Genomic DNA, 16,226 nt, shown 5'->3' on the forward strand with positions numbered 1-16,226 from the left:
TAGCAACTCCTGTTCACTGTACACTGTGAAAGGAGACAGAGCAAATGACAATAAAGAAGCATGCAACTAGGAGCCTCTCTTTCTTCACCCTTCCACTTTCCTCTACATCATACCTTCTTCCCCTGCTGCTTTTTCTTGCTTTTATCTGGGATGAGAGTTGTTAGGTTATTTGATTAAAGACTAGGCATCAAGGAGCAGTGACAGTTGGAGGTACCTAATCAGCGAAAGTGGAGTCTAGTGCATCATTTTCTTCTTAGACAGTCACAGGAGAGTGGTCCGACTGTTGTCTTTGGTGTGAATCCACCAAGCAGAGTCAACCAAAAGCACTCTCCCCAGAATGCCATGCAAGTTAAAGAGGACTTAGTGTAAACTTGCTGTGGGATGCAGGGGAAAGAGGAACAAGAACCGAGACAGATAGCCCCAGTTGGGGCTATTAGCTGTGTTGATTTGTGATGATCCAAATTTGACATAGAGGGTTTAAAGAGTGATGGATTCCCATACTTAATCTGCTCGAATGTCGCATTTGCATCAGGCAGTTATGAGTAGTAACAGCAGAAAAATATATGCATGGCTTACTCTTAATTGCCTTGCATTTGCCTGGCCTCCATGAATGGCGAGGGCTAGTAAGCGTGCTGCAGAGATACTCGATTTCACAAAACCAGCTTGAGTACAGCTGGGCTGCTCACTGTTAAACCAGGTGCAGCAGTGCCCAGAGCAGGAGCCAGGAAAAGATGGGAGAGGTTGTCAGGCAGTAAAGAGAAGTAGGAAGCAGTCACAGCATGCTGCTGTGCTGACTTTCTGATGTTTGGATATCATTTACTGCTTGACGTCTTCTGGGCAAAGGGTAGGATGCTGCTCTTGCTACTGTCCACAGTATAAAACAGCCTGCATGTTGCTTTGAAGTCACCTAGTTGAAGTACATGCAGGGGGAACACCTGCAGCAGATGTAACCAATGAAAGACTAGACAGCAAATTGGTGAAAGTAGTCACCATATGTATTTGTAAAATTTCATATTTACAAAAATCCTTAAATATGCATTAAAATATTTTTAAGAAGCAAATAGCATAAAAAGTATTTCTAGGCACTACTGCAGATCTCTGATATGTCAACCAGCTGTATTTGTGTACTCCATAGCAGTTCATCTAGTATTTCTCAGTCATGGGGGAGCCATTGATATGAGTAGAACTGGTTAAGAAGTGTCATGTGAGCAATTACACCATTGTTAAAACTGATTTCAAAAAGAAAGTTTGGGATTTTTTTTCTGTATTCCTTCTAGAATGTTCTTAGTTGAAAAAATGTGATTTTATTTGTTTGGCTTTTGTTTCTTGTAAAAAAAGAAAAAAAAAAAAAAAGCCAGACACTTTCAGGGGAACAAAATGTTACCTTTGTCTTGACTTTTTTCAAGTGGAAAAATCTCACTGTTCTGTGGCGAGCTCTTTTGAGAAAAAGATATCTGGTCCCAGAAAGAATGTTCTCTCATCATAAATTGTATAGTTCTACATATCAGTGTTAGTGGAGAGTCATCACTTAAGCGAATGAAACATAAGTAGACAAAGAGATATGAGGGTGAATATATGAAGCCTGTATAATTTAACACAGCGTCTGGTGTTCTCTGCTGAATGATGTAGTATCAGAAGTGAATTTTAGCCAATATTCTGACCTCCCTTGTGGGCCAGGTGCATTTGTACTGCTCTGTCTTGCAGTTTGCAGTATGTGTGGCGTGCTTTTCTGCCTGCATCAGCAGTCTGCATAACCAGTTCCACCCTGGGGTTAGCAGTGGAGAAAAATGGCTTGTTGGGGTCCATATCAAATGCTTGTAGTCTCAGGCTCATAGCAAATCCCAGCCTAGATACAGCAGCTGTCCAGCTGATGAATAAAGCAAATGTATGACACAGTATTTAGATAGTAAAGGGTATTTGAGAAAAGCTATAAGAAAGATGTTTATTGAGTTTTGATTATGGTGGTAAAAAGCAGAAGCGAGTGCATTAGTGATTAAGCTTTGAGGCACAAACTGTAAGTGTTTATTCTTTAGGGTGCCACAAATCTTGTGTGTTGATTTAGATCCTGAAGGCTCCGTGCACAAAGGTTTTGGGCACCGGTCGCTCCAGCTGGAGGTGTTGGCAGCTGGTGGTGCTCTTGGAAAATTGCCATAGAAAATTACAGGCTGTTTTTAAAACCTGCTCTCTGGGTGTGCATTCTTTGATCCACTGAGGTCATGGTGTACCATTTAACAGCACAAAATTGCTTTATGTCAAATAAAGTAATTTCAAATGGCAGCTCTAGATATTCTCTTTACTGTTTACAGCAGTGTTTTATTTTAACTTTAGACTATCACAACCACTGCTGCCCTGTGGCTTAGAGCAGTGGGTTTCCACCTTTTACATGTGTGGACTACTGCATAATGATTTTAAGCCTGCTGTTTAGAATTTTGTTTCTTCTACTTGTCTCTTGCAGGTTCTTTAAAAGCTATACACAGAATGCCTGGGGTCCATGTGACTTGGGTTGAAAAGTACTGCTTTAGCAATCACAGCTACAGCAGTGATACCCCATAACATGGCTGGGCAGACAGTGCACATTTCTCCTTGTATAGTGGAACTCTCCCTTAGCTGAAAATATCTTTGCTGCTCAATGCACCAGTTAGTCACCATGCCTTTTACCTCAGGGAAGGGAGAGAATGTCTTTGGAGCAATATCATTGTATCTGATTCATTACAGGTTTTGGTTAGAATTGCCCCTATGTAGCTCCTTTCCCACTCTAAACCACTGGACTCGGCTTGGACAAGGTGAGTTATGCCTAATATTTCCTCTGTTTGCTGTCAAGGTTCCTTTAATAGCACAAAGTGATCTAACATCGTAATTATCTTCTGTTTTCTCCCTTATGATTAGATATGTTATCAAAGATATTTGATATGTGGAGCTGTAGAGTTATTTTTAGTATTGTAAAGGTATGATGATAAAAGTTGTCCGTTTCCTGTGAACAGGTGGTTTCCGATGCCTTGGAATTGCTGAGAAAGATGCAGCTTTGGGAGTGTGTGGAGAGGAGTATTTCTTTAATAAGGAAATGCAGGAATGCCAAGCGTGTTTAAAATGTGAAGATGGAATGGTGGCCATGCCTTGTTCCACTGTCAGTGATACAGTTTGTTCGGCAACTAGTGAAAACAAGCTCTCAGAGTCTTGGGCTGCAAACATCATTCTACCCTCTGTAAAGTCTGGCACCTCTCAGGTCTACTCTGGCTTGAACTTGAAGATAAAGGGAAAGCTTCCCTGTGAAATCCTATCTGTTGAAGATAACAGCCTGGTGTTCAGGCAGCATGGTTTGTTGTGGACTGACCTAAATTTTGCAGTAAAGCACAACTGCAGGAATTTTTTGCAACTTTCCTTAAAGCTTAATGGCAGTGAGGAAGGCTATGAGCTGAGCGGTGTTCGCATTGAACAGCCAGAAGGGAAGTATTTCCAGAGCACTAGTTTAAGCAGTGCTGCTGAAGTGGAGCCCAGCCAAACTCTTTCTGTGTATTTGAGGAGCCCAAATCAATTCTGCAATCAAAGTAAAGACTTAAATATTTATGATCTTAATACCCCACTCAGTTTGTTTTGGTTGTCCCACGACACAGGTGCTGTGGCACTCAGTGCCCAGATGTCAACAGCAATGCATTACCAAACCAACTATCGACCTACCTTTAAAATAATTTCTGTTTCCGACCCTTACATGCTAAGTTTATCTCATGATGGCAGAGCGATAAAGTTCACTGAAACTGGTGTTGTCAAATTTGTGTTCCACCAAGCACTGTATTCCATGGGTCATACGTGTGTCCGGGAGGGCTTCTCCTTAATTTCCTATATCAATAGGAATGGTACCAACAGAGAATTAATGAGTGTATTTAAATCTGGGGTAAATTACAGAGACACATCGATATCTGCTTCCTGGGCCACAAAAGTTGGTACTGGAGATCTGATTAGCTTTGAGATACTCTCTCCTGCACAGTGTAATGTTCGGTATTTTGGAGATAGTTCTGGAATTAGTATGTTTAGTCTCATCTGGATCCCCTCGGCAGTTTCTAGTGCCTTGTCAGCCACAGTTTCTGTTACAGGTCTGCCCACTGGAGCCGTGAGAAACAAATTACTGGATTTCACCCAGGTCTCATCCAATGAGAAAGAGATACAGCTGGTTTCTTCTGGACAACTTGCTCAGAAGTATTTCATTTTTACTGAAAAGGGAGTTGCCAGCCTTGCATTTAACTTAAAGCTAATCCACTCATGCAGTGTGCTCAAAATGACTCTCAATCGGTTGACCATGGATCACATGCAACCCACAGCAATTGCTCAGCAGATTGGAGGTCAGATGCCAGAGGGAAGCTTATGGACCAGTGTGTCCCTCCGTGCATCTTTTGAAGTACATAATGGAACACTGATATCAGTTTCTCTTGACTGTGTGCGTGGAAGGATCAATCAGATCACTCATGAACATGGAACCAGTATATCTATTTTATGGATTTCATCTTAATTTCTGTACAGTGAAGTTAGCACAGAATTGGGATTTAAATTGCATTTGGGTTCTACTCTGATTCTATACATATTTGACACCTTACACTGTGTTGACATGAGCAGATTGTCCCACCAAAATGCTTTCAATTTTAGGAATATTTAAATATAATCTTAATTGAATGGTCAGTATTTAAAGAAAACAGAGCTTTTAGTGTTTCAAGATTTTACTTCTGTTAACATCTTCAGGCAGGGAAACCTTGAATTCAGATCAAACTCTTTATTTTTTCATAAAGCAGTCTCTTAAAATTAGTTATTTCTGGACCACAAAAAATTGCAGGTGATGTTAAGTACATACCTTTTAGCACTGCAACCAAAAGCAGCACAGCCAAATAATGGAAACCTGCTTTCAGTTTCTTCACTGCAACAGGCTAATAACAAGACTAAATGCACTTTGAGGCTAATTTTGCTACATCTTATAAAATGTTGTGCTTTCTGTAAATGGAGGGAACATGCCTCAAACTCGAGGTGATAATATGATAACACTGAAGTATACAGGCTTAATATTATAGAAATGGACATGGGGTCAAAAGTAGAACATTATTTTTACAACAGAAACATTGGAACTAATGGCTGTTCTAATTTCATTTGGAAATAATCTGCATTTAAGTAATTTGGGAAGGCTTTTTGCCATTTTTAGTTTTGCCAGTGAAAAGTTGCAGGATGAGAAGGAAGGAAGTCTATTCTAAAAAGTAAGAGTATGTAGGAGATAAAGAGTATTAAAAGAATGTCTTGAAAATGAGACTTTTGAAAATAAAAAAGTTTTCACTTTCTTATAAATGACAAAATATTTTTCTGACCAAAAAGGAACACCATTCACAAGCATATTTATTTTGCTGAACAGGTACTTAGTATAAAAAGGTTGGGGTTTTTTTGTAAAATCACTCAGTTAATTCAAAGAAATGGTATATTCAGTGGCACTGATTTTTGTCTTCCTCCAACCATCCATCCAACTGTCCATCAAACTATTCTTTTTCTAATCTATGTAGAGTGTTTTCTCTCATTTTCTCCTTTCTCCACAAAACTGCTTCACTCTCTCATTTCTTTTGTTAGGCGTAAATGGTATGCCCTGTCATGTAGCTCAACTCTTTCCATCCTTCTTTCACCATCCCTACTAAAGAATAGATATATGTATGTCACATACGTAATTATAGAAGAGGGACATTAATAATGCACTTGCAGGCTGCCTTACATCAACCTTACTGAAGGAAGGAATATTATGCATGAATAACTTTAGTGTTGATATCTGCCTCAGTATGTATATCCAAAATAGATGTAGTTTCCTGTGCTCCTCCCCTGTTTTGGAGTTTGTCACACTGTTTTTGCTGTACAGTCTCCTCCTATAATTTTCCGTAAAAGAATGAACCCAAGTGCAAGACCTGTATCTGGTGGTTCTGTTCTTACTTGTCACTTTTTAACTGTGTCCTTAACACCTGCGGTTTTCTTCCATTCATCTTTTTATTTCCAAGTGTATACCCAAAGATGCGGGCTTTGGACAAATTACTCTCCTGCTCCAAATAGAGAACAGTAGTTTTTCTTGCTTTTAGCTGCAAAGTCTAAGCAGTCCATCACAAGATACCTCACTGGGCATTGTGTTGAAGCCAGCATAAGTATGCAAACCACAGTAAGTTCAATCCTGGTGTTCCCAAAGTCTGTGACAGAGGTCTCAGTGCCTGTGTGTAGCCAGGCTCTCATTCGTTCTTGCAAGGTCATAAAGAAGGATGAATTACAGCTAAGGCCAAACATGTTCAACATTTGCAAAATACTGTTATTGTTACAGAGGATATTTTGTAGTGGTAGAGAAAGACTTCTGGTATGAGAGGATGTGTATCTGTTATGTACAGAAGAGCTGCATTACCTAGGAGCAGAGCAGTTTTTCTGGGTACTTCACTCGAAGTCTACTGAGACTGAACAAAGATGAAATGCCACAGGAGTTAAAATTTTCTGATACATCCATCCGCTTTCTTTAGAAGGATGCACGTGATGTAAGATGAGCTCTTCAGAGAGCAGACCTGGGTATTTCTAAGGTAAGACTTCAGGGGAAGACAATGTTAGAGAAGGTTTGAAATGATACACTTATGGATTTGTTTTAGAGGAAGTTAAGAAAAGCCAGTTTCTCACAAGCATAACTCGCTTATTTTCTTTTGGTGTTTTGCATTATGCAGTCGTGTTAAAGGCAGCTGCTCCCCAGTATAATGACAACTTAAGAGTCATTCTAGGTTTAAACCTGTGTAGCAAACGTCAGAATCTGATATTAGACATAATCTGGTACATCTTTAGCAAAGTGTAGATGTTACTTGAATGCAATAAGCATTTGTCTATATATAACATATAGCAAATCCTATGGCATGATATGTATGAGTATGCTTTATTTGAATGAGATTGTGGTATCAATTGCTTGAATATGGAAGGGATTGATGCTGAAATCCTATGTTATGCACACAGTGGTGGTACTTGCATTTAAACGCACCATTATGAAAGCATGCAGGAACTACCAGGGAAGTACAAGTGAACATTATTACAGCTAAGACAGGTTTTGCAGTTTGAATTCTTCAATGTAGTAAATTTTCTCAGAGGATTCTGGGAGGAGTGGCCCTAATTGCCCTTAAATTCAGAGTAGATTTTTAGCTGCATAGTGAAAAATGCAGTATATTATACCCATCTGGTGGTGATAATGCATCTAATACTGTTTTGCTAATGTTATCTATGATAAGGTACTCACGTGATGAAAAAAAAAGTCTTATTAAATATGTAGTATTAATTGCAACTTACAGCAAGCTTAGCTTTATTTCAAGCAAGAAAAGACTGATAATTTAAGCCTCTTTTGCACCTCTCGGGGGGAAGAAAAAAAGGCCTGAATCCATAGTTCAGGTCACTCACTGACTGGTTATAGTTACATGAATTTGGAGTGAGTGTGTTGGAATCAGTGTGGATTTATGATAGTCTAATTAATGGCATAGTATGTAGCCTTTGCATCTATGAAAATGATATCTATTGCCTCATACCATGCAATATTAAGTGGTGCACTATGATCCTAAATAAGAGAAAGTTCAAGAGGAATCAGACAATGTACAATGAATGCTAATTTTATGGCACTTACCCATTTGCTGTGATAAATTGCATGTTTTATTGACAGGTATATCTTATGAGTTATATTTACAACTTCTGAACTTTTTAATTCTCTTTTCATATGTTTTTTTTTTCTATTAGTAGCACAATATAATACTGTGAAGTATGGAATTAATTTAAAAATTTTGCATCTTTTGATACCACATTCATGAATATGGTTAAAATAGCTATAGACAGTCTCTCCAATCCTTTCTGCCAGAGAGCATTTCCAGTGGAGGTATTCATAAAGTAATAGAGCAAGTACGAGGCTGTCAGAATCTCTAGCTGTACAGAAAGAGTTTAAATTAATACATCCAGGAAGGCAGGTGGTTATGTCACTTATGTTATGCAGATAATGGGCCACAGGTTGTTATAGAAAACTTGATCATTACAGGAGGAAAATAATTTAGGTGTATAGTGCTGCTTATACAAGAGGAAAAAGGATTTGGCTTAAAAAAACATGCATTGTTTTGTATTGTGAAACATTTTGCAGGTTCTAAGATTTTACCTGAATATATTTTATTACCAATACAAATTTTTATGCTTTCTATGAAGTCAAAACTGGGCAGAATATGTTAAGTCTATTTTAATATTGTGGATGCTTCCTCTGTTCTGTGGTCTCTGCAGATTGCAGTACACTGTGAAAACTACGCTAGTTTCAAGTGGTGCTTTTTTATTAAATTTCCTACTGTAAAATATTACTTTGTTTTAAAAATACTGTTTAGACACTTGCCTCTGTTAATATTATATTGTAATATGTTTTAAGAGTACTTTACTGAAATAAATAAAACAGTAAGGCTTCATTGGTGTTTTTGTTTTGTTCTGAGGAAGACTAATTGCGGCTATTGAGATTTTTACCAGTGACACTTTTGGGCCCAGGATTTCACAGATGTTATCTGAATTGGCTACCTGTGTTTGCTGAAGTGGCACTAAATAAGAACAGTAGTAGTACACGTTTTTAGAGAGCATCTAGTCTACCTGTGTTCTGTTCCCACTGTTGTAAAGGTAGATTTGGGAAGATGAAAATTGTATTTGATGCTACTGTACTGATAAATACTTGTGTCAAAAGAGCAGTACAGTTTACCTTGGTCATTGCTACCACCCTAGCAATACAGAGAAGAAAAATGAGAATGCATTTTTTTAAAAGAAGAAATTTGTCCTGCCTTGGTGCTTCATACACTCTCTGTCTTATGTGGAAGTTTTGACTGTTGTGGGGGGGTCCTGATCAGAGCTTTGCAGTAGCACAGCTATGCTTTTGTCAGGGTCTGTGCAAGTTAAAGCTCCTGTGTTCTCAGTAGAGACTCTTTACGATTATTTGAAATTATACAACTGTTTATTGTTTTTGGAGATGTTATTGTTTATTAGATCTGAATGAAAGAGAGGTGCTGCCAGATGACCTCCGTTTAGAAATAATTTTGAAACATTTTCCTAAAAATACACCTGATTTGAGACTAAATTGGTATTTATTTCAGCCTTTTGCATTAAAAGTAAAAATTAAAATAAAAATTTTACATTATGTGTTTTTCACCAATTGCATTTGTACAGATTTGAAGGGCTCCAAGAAATAATTCCTGCAAGAAGGGGATTACAGACATCATTAACATAGCCTAAATTAACCAGGGATGAAATTCAGAAGGGAGGAGAAAAGAAGTATTTGTGAAATACTGGTGAAAACAGAACCATCCTCCTCCAGGCTGGATCCAAAACTGCCCCTTCTCTTCTGGCCTTCAGCAGCTGATATGGTTTATGCCCTTTCCATAACAGCCCAAAGCATCTTGATCTTTGGCTCTCTCAGATTTGCCCTGTGTTTCACTTGTACAGCATCCATGCATACGTGTCTAGAAGCTGTGCAACCAAGCCTGGTGCTTCTTCCTCTGCTTGAAGGATTTGCCTTCAAATAAGGCTCAGAAGATACTGACTGTGGTAGTGGCATTGCCTGTGCTGCTGTGGTAGTGCTGCCTGACAGAAATAGGTAGTGAGTGGGCCTCCAAATAGCTGTGTTGCCAATACTCTGGACTTTAGCACCTCTTTAACTATACATGTATGCATGTCTTTCACTGTCTGGCTCTGGATGTATGAAAGCCAGATAACCACAAAAGGGGGATCCAAGAAACTCTTGTTTGCATTAAATAACTGAACTGTTATTGCTGAAATGGATTTTCTTGGCCAGCTGCAGTTTGTGTAGCTTTCTGAAGTCCTTCCTTGGAGCTCTGCAGGCATGTTGTGACCTGCAGGATTGCATCTGTTGTTTATAGGCTCTTCAGAAGAGAAACTAACCACGCTCCAGTCTAGTAGAATCTTGTTAAATGACATCTCTTGAAAGTAGCCTCAAAAGACTGGATGTAATTTCCTTGCTAGAAGGGTGTTAATGCCTGGCTTTAGCAGAAGCTTGAAGTAAAAGCCTGTCATGTTAAAAAAAAAAAAAAAAATATATCCTTGGGTTAAATAGCATTTTTTTCTAAAAGAAGAACTGTGGAAAAAGGATTTTCAAAAGTTTCTACATCTTCTTATGGAAACAATTTTTATAGCTTTCCCCTTTCCCATTTTTCCACTGGAAAGGTAGAGGAAAGAAAGGAAATAAGAAAGTGAAGGTAGGGGGAATGGAGATAGAAGGGAAGAAAAACAGGAGAAGGAAAAAGCAATCTCCAGTGTTTAGGTAATTTAATGTGTGAGAATTTAAACTAGTTTTCAGAACTTTCTGAAATAAATTCTTGTTTTTTCAACCAGTTGTAATTGAAAATTTGTTCAACTGAAAATGTCTATCACATTTGGCTTAATTTCTGTCTCTTCATCAAAGTACTTCCCACCCACCAACTTCTGTAGACTTCAGTAACATTAGAGTAGCCTGAATATGCTTAAGTATTTTAAGCTGGAGCTGGAACATTAAGTTGGGTAATTGGGTTAAGTGCCAACTTATATTGGGAAACCTCTAGATATACTTGTGGGTTTTGGCATGCAAACCTCAGTTTTCATCATTACCTCTTAACTATGTTTATATTGGGAACTGCTTCTCATTAGATAAATGAGCCTTCTCTGAGCTCCATGTTACCATCACTTGACTGCTAATGGTACCTAATGTTGCTCATTTAAGTCTCCTTTGGGTATTTTTCTATTATACTGCAGTCAATAATGTAGACATGTACTAAGTGTCTTCAGGACCTCTGTACATGTGGGATGTTGACAGAGTGTTCTTGTCACAGTTAGTTTTTCCTGACTCGCTTCATTATTTTAAATCATAAGTTGAAACTGGCTCAAGAGTCCATGTGATAGATATGGGCTTTCAAAGCAAATGTGACCTGGTGAGTGATTTAGACTGGTAATCACATCTGAGTTGCATGATTGCAGCCTTCTCTTGCAGAGTATAAAAAACTTCTGAGAATATTCATAGATTAAATGCAGGTGTCTTGAGTAAAGAGCTGGAGATGCTTTGCATCAAACTCAAATAAAAGCCTCATACTACTCAGAAGGTCAAAAAAGTAAAAAGATTTAGTATATACTGTAAAATACGCTGTTTGTTGAAGGAGAAGTACATTTGTTGGTTTTATTGGGAGAGGAGAATGAAAACGTGTGCTTTACACCAAGTAGATAAGACAAATTGCTTAAGATACCTTTATGCCTGAAAATGTTCTGTACTTCACCTTTTCTTGAACACGTAGCCAGATTTGTTTAAACCTCTGCTTCAAAGTGCTGCCATGTCAATGACTTAAAACAGGCTTGATTCATGCTAAAACCTCTTTGAGGATATTTTTCCTCCCATACGCCAGACAAACATAATACATTTTAAACACATCTGATCAATCCTTGGGAAATAGTGTCCGATACTGCAAATCTCTGAAGAGATGCGAGTCCTGTGATTCTGGCTGAGGCAGCAGTTGTTATCCTCAGCTGCTTCAGCCTCCTGAAGCCCTTGTCCCGAGGTGGTCAAGCTTTCCCCCACCTTTTGGTATTGCTAGAGGGGTGCAGCAACAGCTGTCTTGCCTGGGAAGCTGCAAATGTTTGTTTTGGATCAGCCATGAATGTTTTTTTCCTCTGACTTTGGCCATTCTGCCTTCCACCCTCCTTTCACGGTTAGCCATGAGGCTGAAAATCCACCGTTCCCACATACCCACCCCCGATGTGCACATTTACTTCTGCTCTCTCATGTTTTGGTGTGTCACTGTGGTTTGAATCATTGTTTTGTTGGCTGTAGCCTTCCTTCTCATACTCATCTATGAAGCACCACATACAATTAAGCACCATGTATGTCTGAGAGGCTTAGATGTGCATAACCAGAGATGTTTTGTCCCATTTGGCCCTGCCTACAGCCTTGGTTGACCAGGATAGTGGCATTCTGCAGGAATGGTGGGAATCAGCAGCATTTGTGAAGAGCACAAGATAGTTAAAGCATGCAAAACCCTTCTGGTCAAGACTGGTTTTTGACATTCTGTGTTTTGACTGTCCTCAGGAGTTCCTTTCTTTGGTTAAAAAAGGGAGATAAAAACTCTTATAATGCTGAGAACAAATACATATTTTTCTCTGCCCAGCTTTTCTCCCTGTTACTTGTGTATCTCAAGCTAAGGCAGCAAACAGCTTGCTTTCCTTTTGTACAGTGTCACTGTGCTTTATGCTGCAAGTGTTGAGAACATTTTGACAAGCCTGATCCTGCAATCCTGCTGTGAGCCTTGAAGAACTACTTCATAGCCTGAATAAGTAAGCTAGAACCCGAAGTGAAATGGGGAAAAATCAAGTGCACAATTTTAGGTTATCCATCAACATCATACAACTCAGCTCCTAAGAACAGTAACTTTTAATGGAAATGACATTTTGTAAAGTAAGCCATAAAGGTCAATCCAGAGCCTACAACGTGCTTGGTACTGTGGCAAACATGCAGTCATTTCTCTTCTATTGCATAGCTTGGGGTAAGAATCAAAGTGGACTTTGGTGCACCATTCACCCATAGGCCCTGTTCTCAGAGGAGGTTTTCATTTTTTCAGTTTCCACTCCTGGATGTATATTAAGTTCACTAACATTCCCATAGTTCTGCTTTTCATACTTAGAGATGACTTGTTTCCATAACAGTGCTCTTGCAGTGTTTCACACCTCTTGGTACCATCCCTTGCTCTAAATAAGGCTATTGAAACACTGATATCCTTGAAAACATTTTTCAGGTCTCTGTGTATGCATGTGCACTTGAGAATTCACTTATATCCTGGGAGAAGAGGGAATACCTCTCTTTTCTTACCTTTTCAATTGTCCCCAAAGTCAACTACATAGAAAAGATCTGCTTTCATCCAGTCTTTCTAGCACTCAATTTCCATAGACCAAAACACAAAGCACTGTGTTTCCTATTCTGCATATGAGATGTTGATAAATACCTACAATATTATTGGTGTGCTACTGATAAAAGCTATTTCAGAATTGATAATCTTTAACTTCAAGGTATTCCAAATCATCAAATAGTTCAGCTGGTTTTATTATGACTATAAGGTTAATACTCCAAATGTCATAATACTAGCGTTAATATTTTGACTAATAAGAAATACAAGTTCTTTAAGATTTGCAATACATGGCTGGGGAAATGGGTGTTTTAGCTCATGGTCACAAATACCTTTTATAAAAGCTATTTTGGTGAAGACTATCATAAAGATGCTTTTTCTCCCAACCCCACTTATTTAGATGTAGTCTCTGGGATTATGGCAGCTACATCATGTAGAACAGTTTATGGCTTTTTTGAAGTTGTGCCAGAAGCCATTTTATTTCTAGGTGCTCTTAGGGCCAAGAAAGTGCTCGTGGATTTAAATTTTCTTTCTACCAACCTGCTCTGCTCCACGCAGCTCATCTGGGATAAATCTGGCAGCATTCTCAGTTTCTGAGTTGGATTTATAAACAGTGAGAGTTCCAGAGGGCAAAATAAATAGAACAATCCTTGGTACCTGGTAACGGTGATTGGACGGTTATTTCACATGAAATATCCCTTAGCAAAGTCCCTTCAAGTGAACTTTATGTGATGAAGAAAATATTAAATGCAGACCATGATGCTGCAAAGAGTTTGTTTGTATAAAAGGTATTGGTATCTGTAAGTGTAGAAGTGTAAGTCCTAGAAGTAATGGGAATACTCGTGCACAATAAATGTGGCCTGTAGTTAAGATCTGAGGGACTTGAGGTGTAAATGCTATAATTTTATTTACATAAGGCAAATGTGTGAAGTGTATAATGCTCAATGACTGGTCTGTGACCCTTGACACTATTGGCTTGAGAGTGTTGTTTGCTATAAGGCACCTGAGTGTTAAAGCACTTTCTGTAACTTTGCCTACAGACACAGGGATAATGAATTCAGCCAGCTCTGCAGGCAGTATTTAAATCACAATGCAGATATCAAAGTCTTTGAAGTTTGTTTCTGTCCAAGCTGGGCACAATATTTTTTGACCAGGTCAGAGAGTGTGTGGAAGCACTGAGTAAACAGGCCAGGCTGGCTCTGCGAGGGGGACCCCTCGCTGAAGCTCAGGAGTCGGTGCGATGGAGGCTCCTGCTGCAGCCTGGCCCTCACAGGAGCAGGAGTACGTGGGACTTGATCAACCTCCAGGATGTGCTAAGCTTTAGGTATGGCTGGGGTGTGTTGAGGCTATTTTGCTGTTGTAGCATTTTTGTTGCTGATTTCTGTACTCCTGAGGGTAAATAATGCTTTGCTTGGAAGGTTGCCCATATTCAGTGCTGTATCTAACTACAATTTAAGGGAAAATTGTTCCAGGAGCCCAACCTGGTTTGAATATCTGAGCAAAATGCTTAGAAATTAAAGATGCTGTAGCATGGAGACCTTCCCAAAATGGGTTGTGTTTTCACAAACTGGTAGGGGCACAGGACAACAGAGAGACTTAGGCTGGAACTGTAACATATACCCTTAATTTTTGTACTGTAAAAATGCCACTCTGGTGGGTTAGCATGGCATGCTAAACTATGTAAGTATCCAGTCTGAGGTCTGTATTAGGGATGGGGGTAATCTTGTGGGTAGTCCTCGATCGAGAAATAAATCTGGTTCTAACATAACTCAAAGAAGACAGTTCATTCTGTCTGTGCTGTAGTTCACCGCATCTGTAGCATGTGCTGCGTACCACAGTGCTTCCCAGGAAACTAGTGGATATAAATTCACTGGACTTGACTCTGATGGTAAAGTGTGGAGGGCTCCTAGTCACATGCATCTAAATTTATGGAGTGAAACTTATGAATCTCTTCTGCAATCATTATTTCCAGCTATCTAAAAGATCCACATGGATTTGCTCTCTTCCAATAAATAACCACTTTGAAATAGGTATTTGAATTACAGTATTTTTCGTAAACTGAAAATCCTTACTTCGGTAGCACTACTGTTACTAACTGACAAGCTATATCACTGAGGTCTGGATCCTTGCTTCAAGTGACAGCTACTCAATCTATATTCAAGCTCTCAGTCCAGACTTCAAAACTAAAATACTCTTACCAATCACCAAAGTATCACTGTAGTCCTGTTAAGAACAGTGTCTTAGGAGCCAGGCAGTAGCAATGACTGTCTCTACACCAGGAGGATGAGTAGCTATACATGAGTAGGACCTTGGAGAAATTAACAACCTGTCCCCAAAACGCCCAGTGCCCCCATTCAAAAGCAGAAACTCATGCACCCAACACCGATGTTTCATCTGCTGCAGTAGCCCCGGCCTGTGCACAGGAACATCCCCCCACATTTCATGTCCTTGCAGCCAGCCAGGTGAAGGGGAAAGCCAAGGTGGGCTGCAGCAGCCTATTGAGAAACAGAGCCAGGAAAGAAGTTTTCTGATTTCAGGGCTGCTAAGTGCTGATTGTGTTCACATTGCCCCAGAGGTGTTTCTGTGCCCATCAAGGCTGTCAGTAGCAGATCTGACTGCTGGAGAGGACTTTTTTCTTCAAGTGAAAAGCTCTGAGCAGGGGAAGGTCTTATTTATCACTGCCTCAGCTTAGCAGTCATAAAAGTGACAATAATAGTTAGCTGATAAGGACAGTAAAAACGCAGGTCTCCAACCCTGGGGAAGGTTTTGACAAATGGCTGCCTGCTAGACTGGAGGTGTTGCTGGCTTGGAGACAGATGAGCTCATCAGATGAATGTAGGTAATGCTACAGGTAAATGATAGAGAAATTACTGTAGGCATAGTTGAGGTAGTTACAACCTCTTTATCTACTGTTGGCATCTTTTGCGTTCATAGTTAACTCATTTTTCTCTTAAAGAGACCTTCAGAAACCAAGGAGTGAGGGATGAGTGGGCTCCTTGGGCACAAAGAAAAGGACGTCTTTTGATTTTGGTGCTATACGTTAAACAGCTGTGTTTGCGACAAGTCTTTGCCTCAAATTATTTTGTTACAAGTTACATGGGCTTCTAATCTGCAATCAGTTCATGACAGATTTTCATTTTAGTCCTTGCTCTTTACAAATATTTGTCTATTCTGTGTTCTTAAGTGTATCACAATATGCATCAGCTGATATTCACTGTAACCATTAGTTAGAAATTTCTGTACAGATTTAGATGAATGGTAACAGAACATTAAATACACACTCATTTCCAAAAGGAGAGGAATACACAGTCTGCAGTTTGCCTT

General features: G+C 39.3%; 1 protein-coding gene across 1 annotated transcript in view; it reads left to right on the top strand.

Annotated features, from left to right (window-relative positions):
• Positions 1–8,450, top strand: part of LOC141919298 (uncharacterized) — a 37,878-nt gene extending 29,428 nt beyond the window's left edge. The window contains exon 5 of the mRNA XM_074814618.1: positions 2,982–8,450. Coding sequence (XP_074670719.1) covers positions 2,982–4,501 — 1,520 coding nt within the window. The 3' untranslated portion in view covers positions 4,502–8,450. The remainder of the gene's footprint in view (positions 1–2,981) is intronic.
• Positions 8,451–16,226: the final 7,776 nt, after the last annotated feature.

This window comes from Strix aluco, chromosome 1 (assembly GCF_031877795.1).
Source record: "Strix aluco isolate bStrAlu1 chromosome 1, bStrAlu1.hap1, whole genome shotgun sequence".
Classification (NCBI taxonomy): Eukaryota; Metazoa; Chordata; class Aves; order Strigiformes; family Strigidae; genus Strix; species Strix aluco.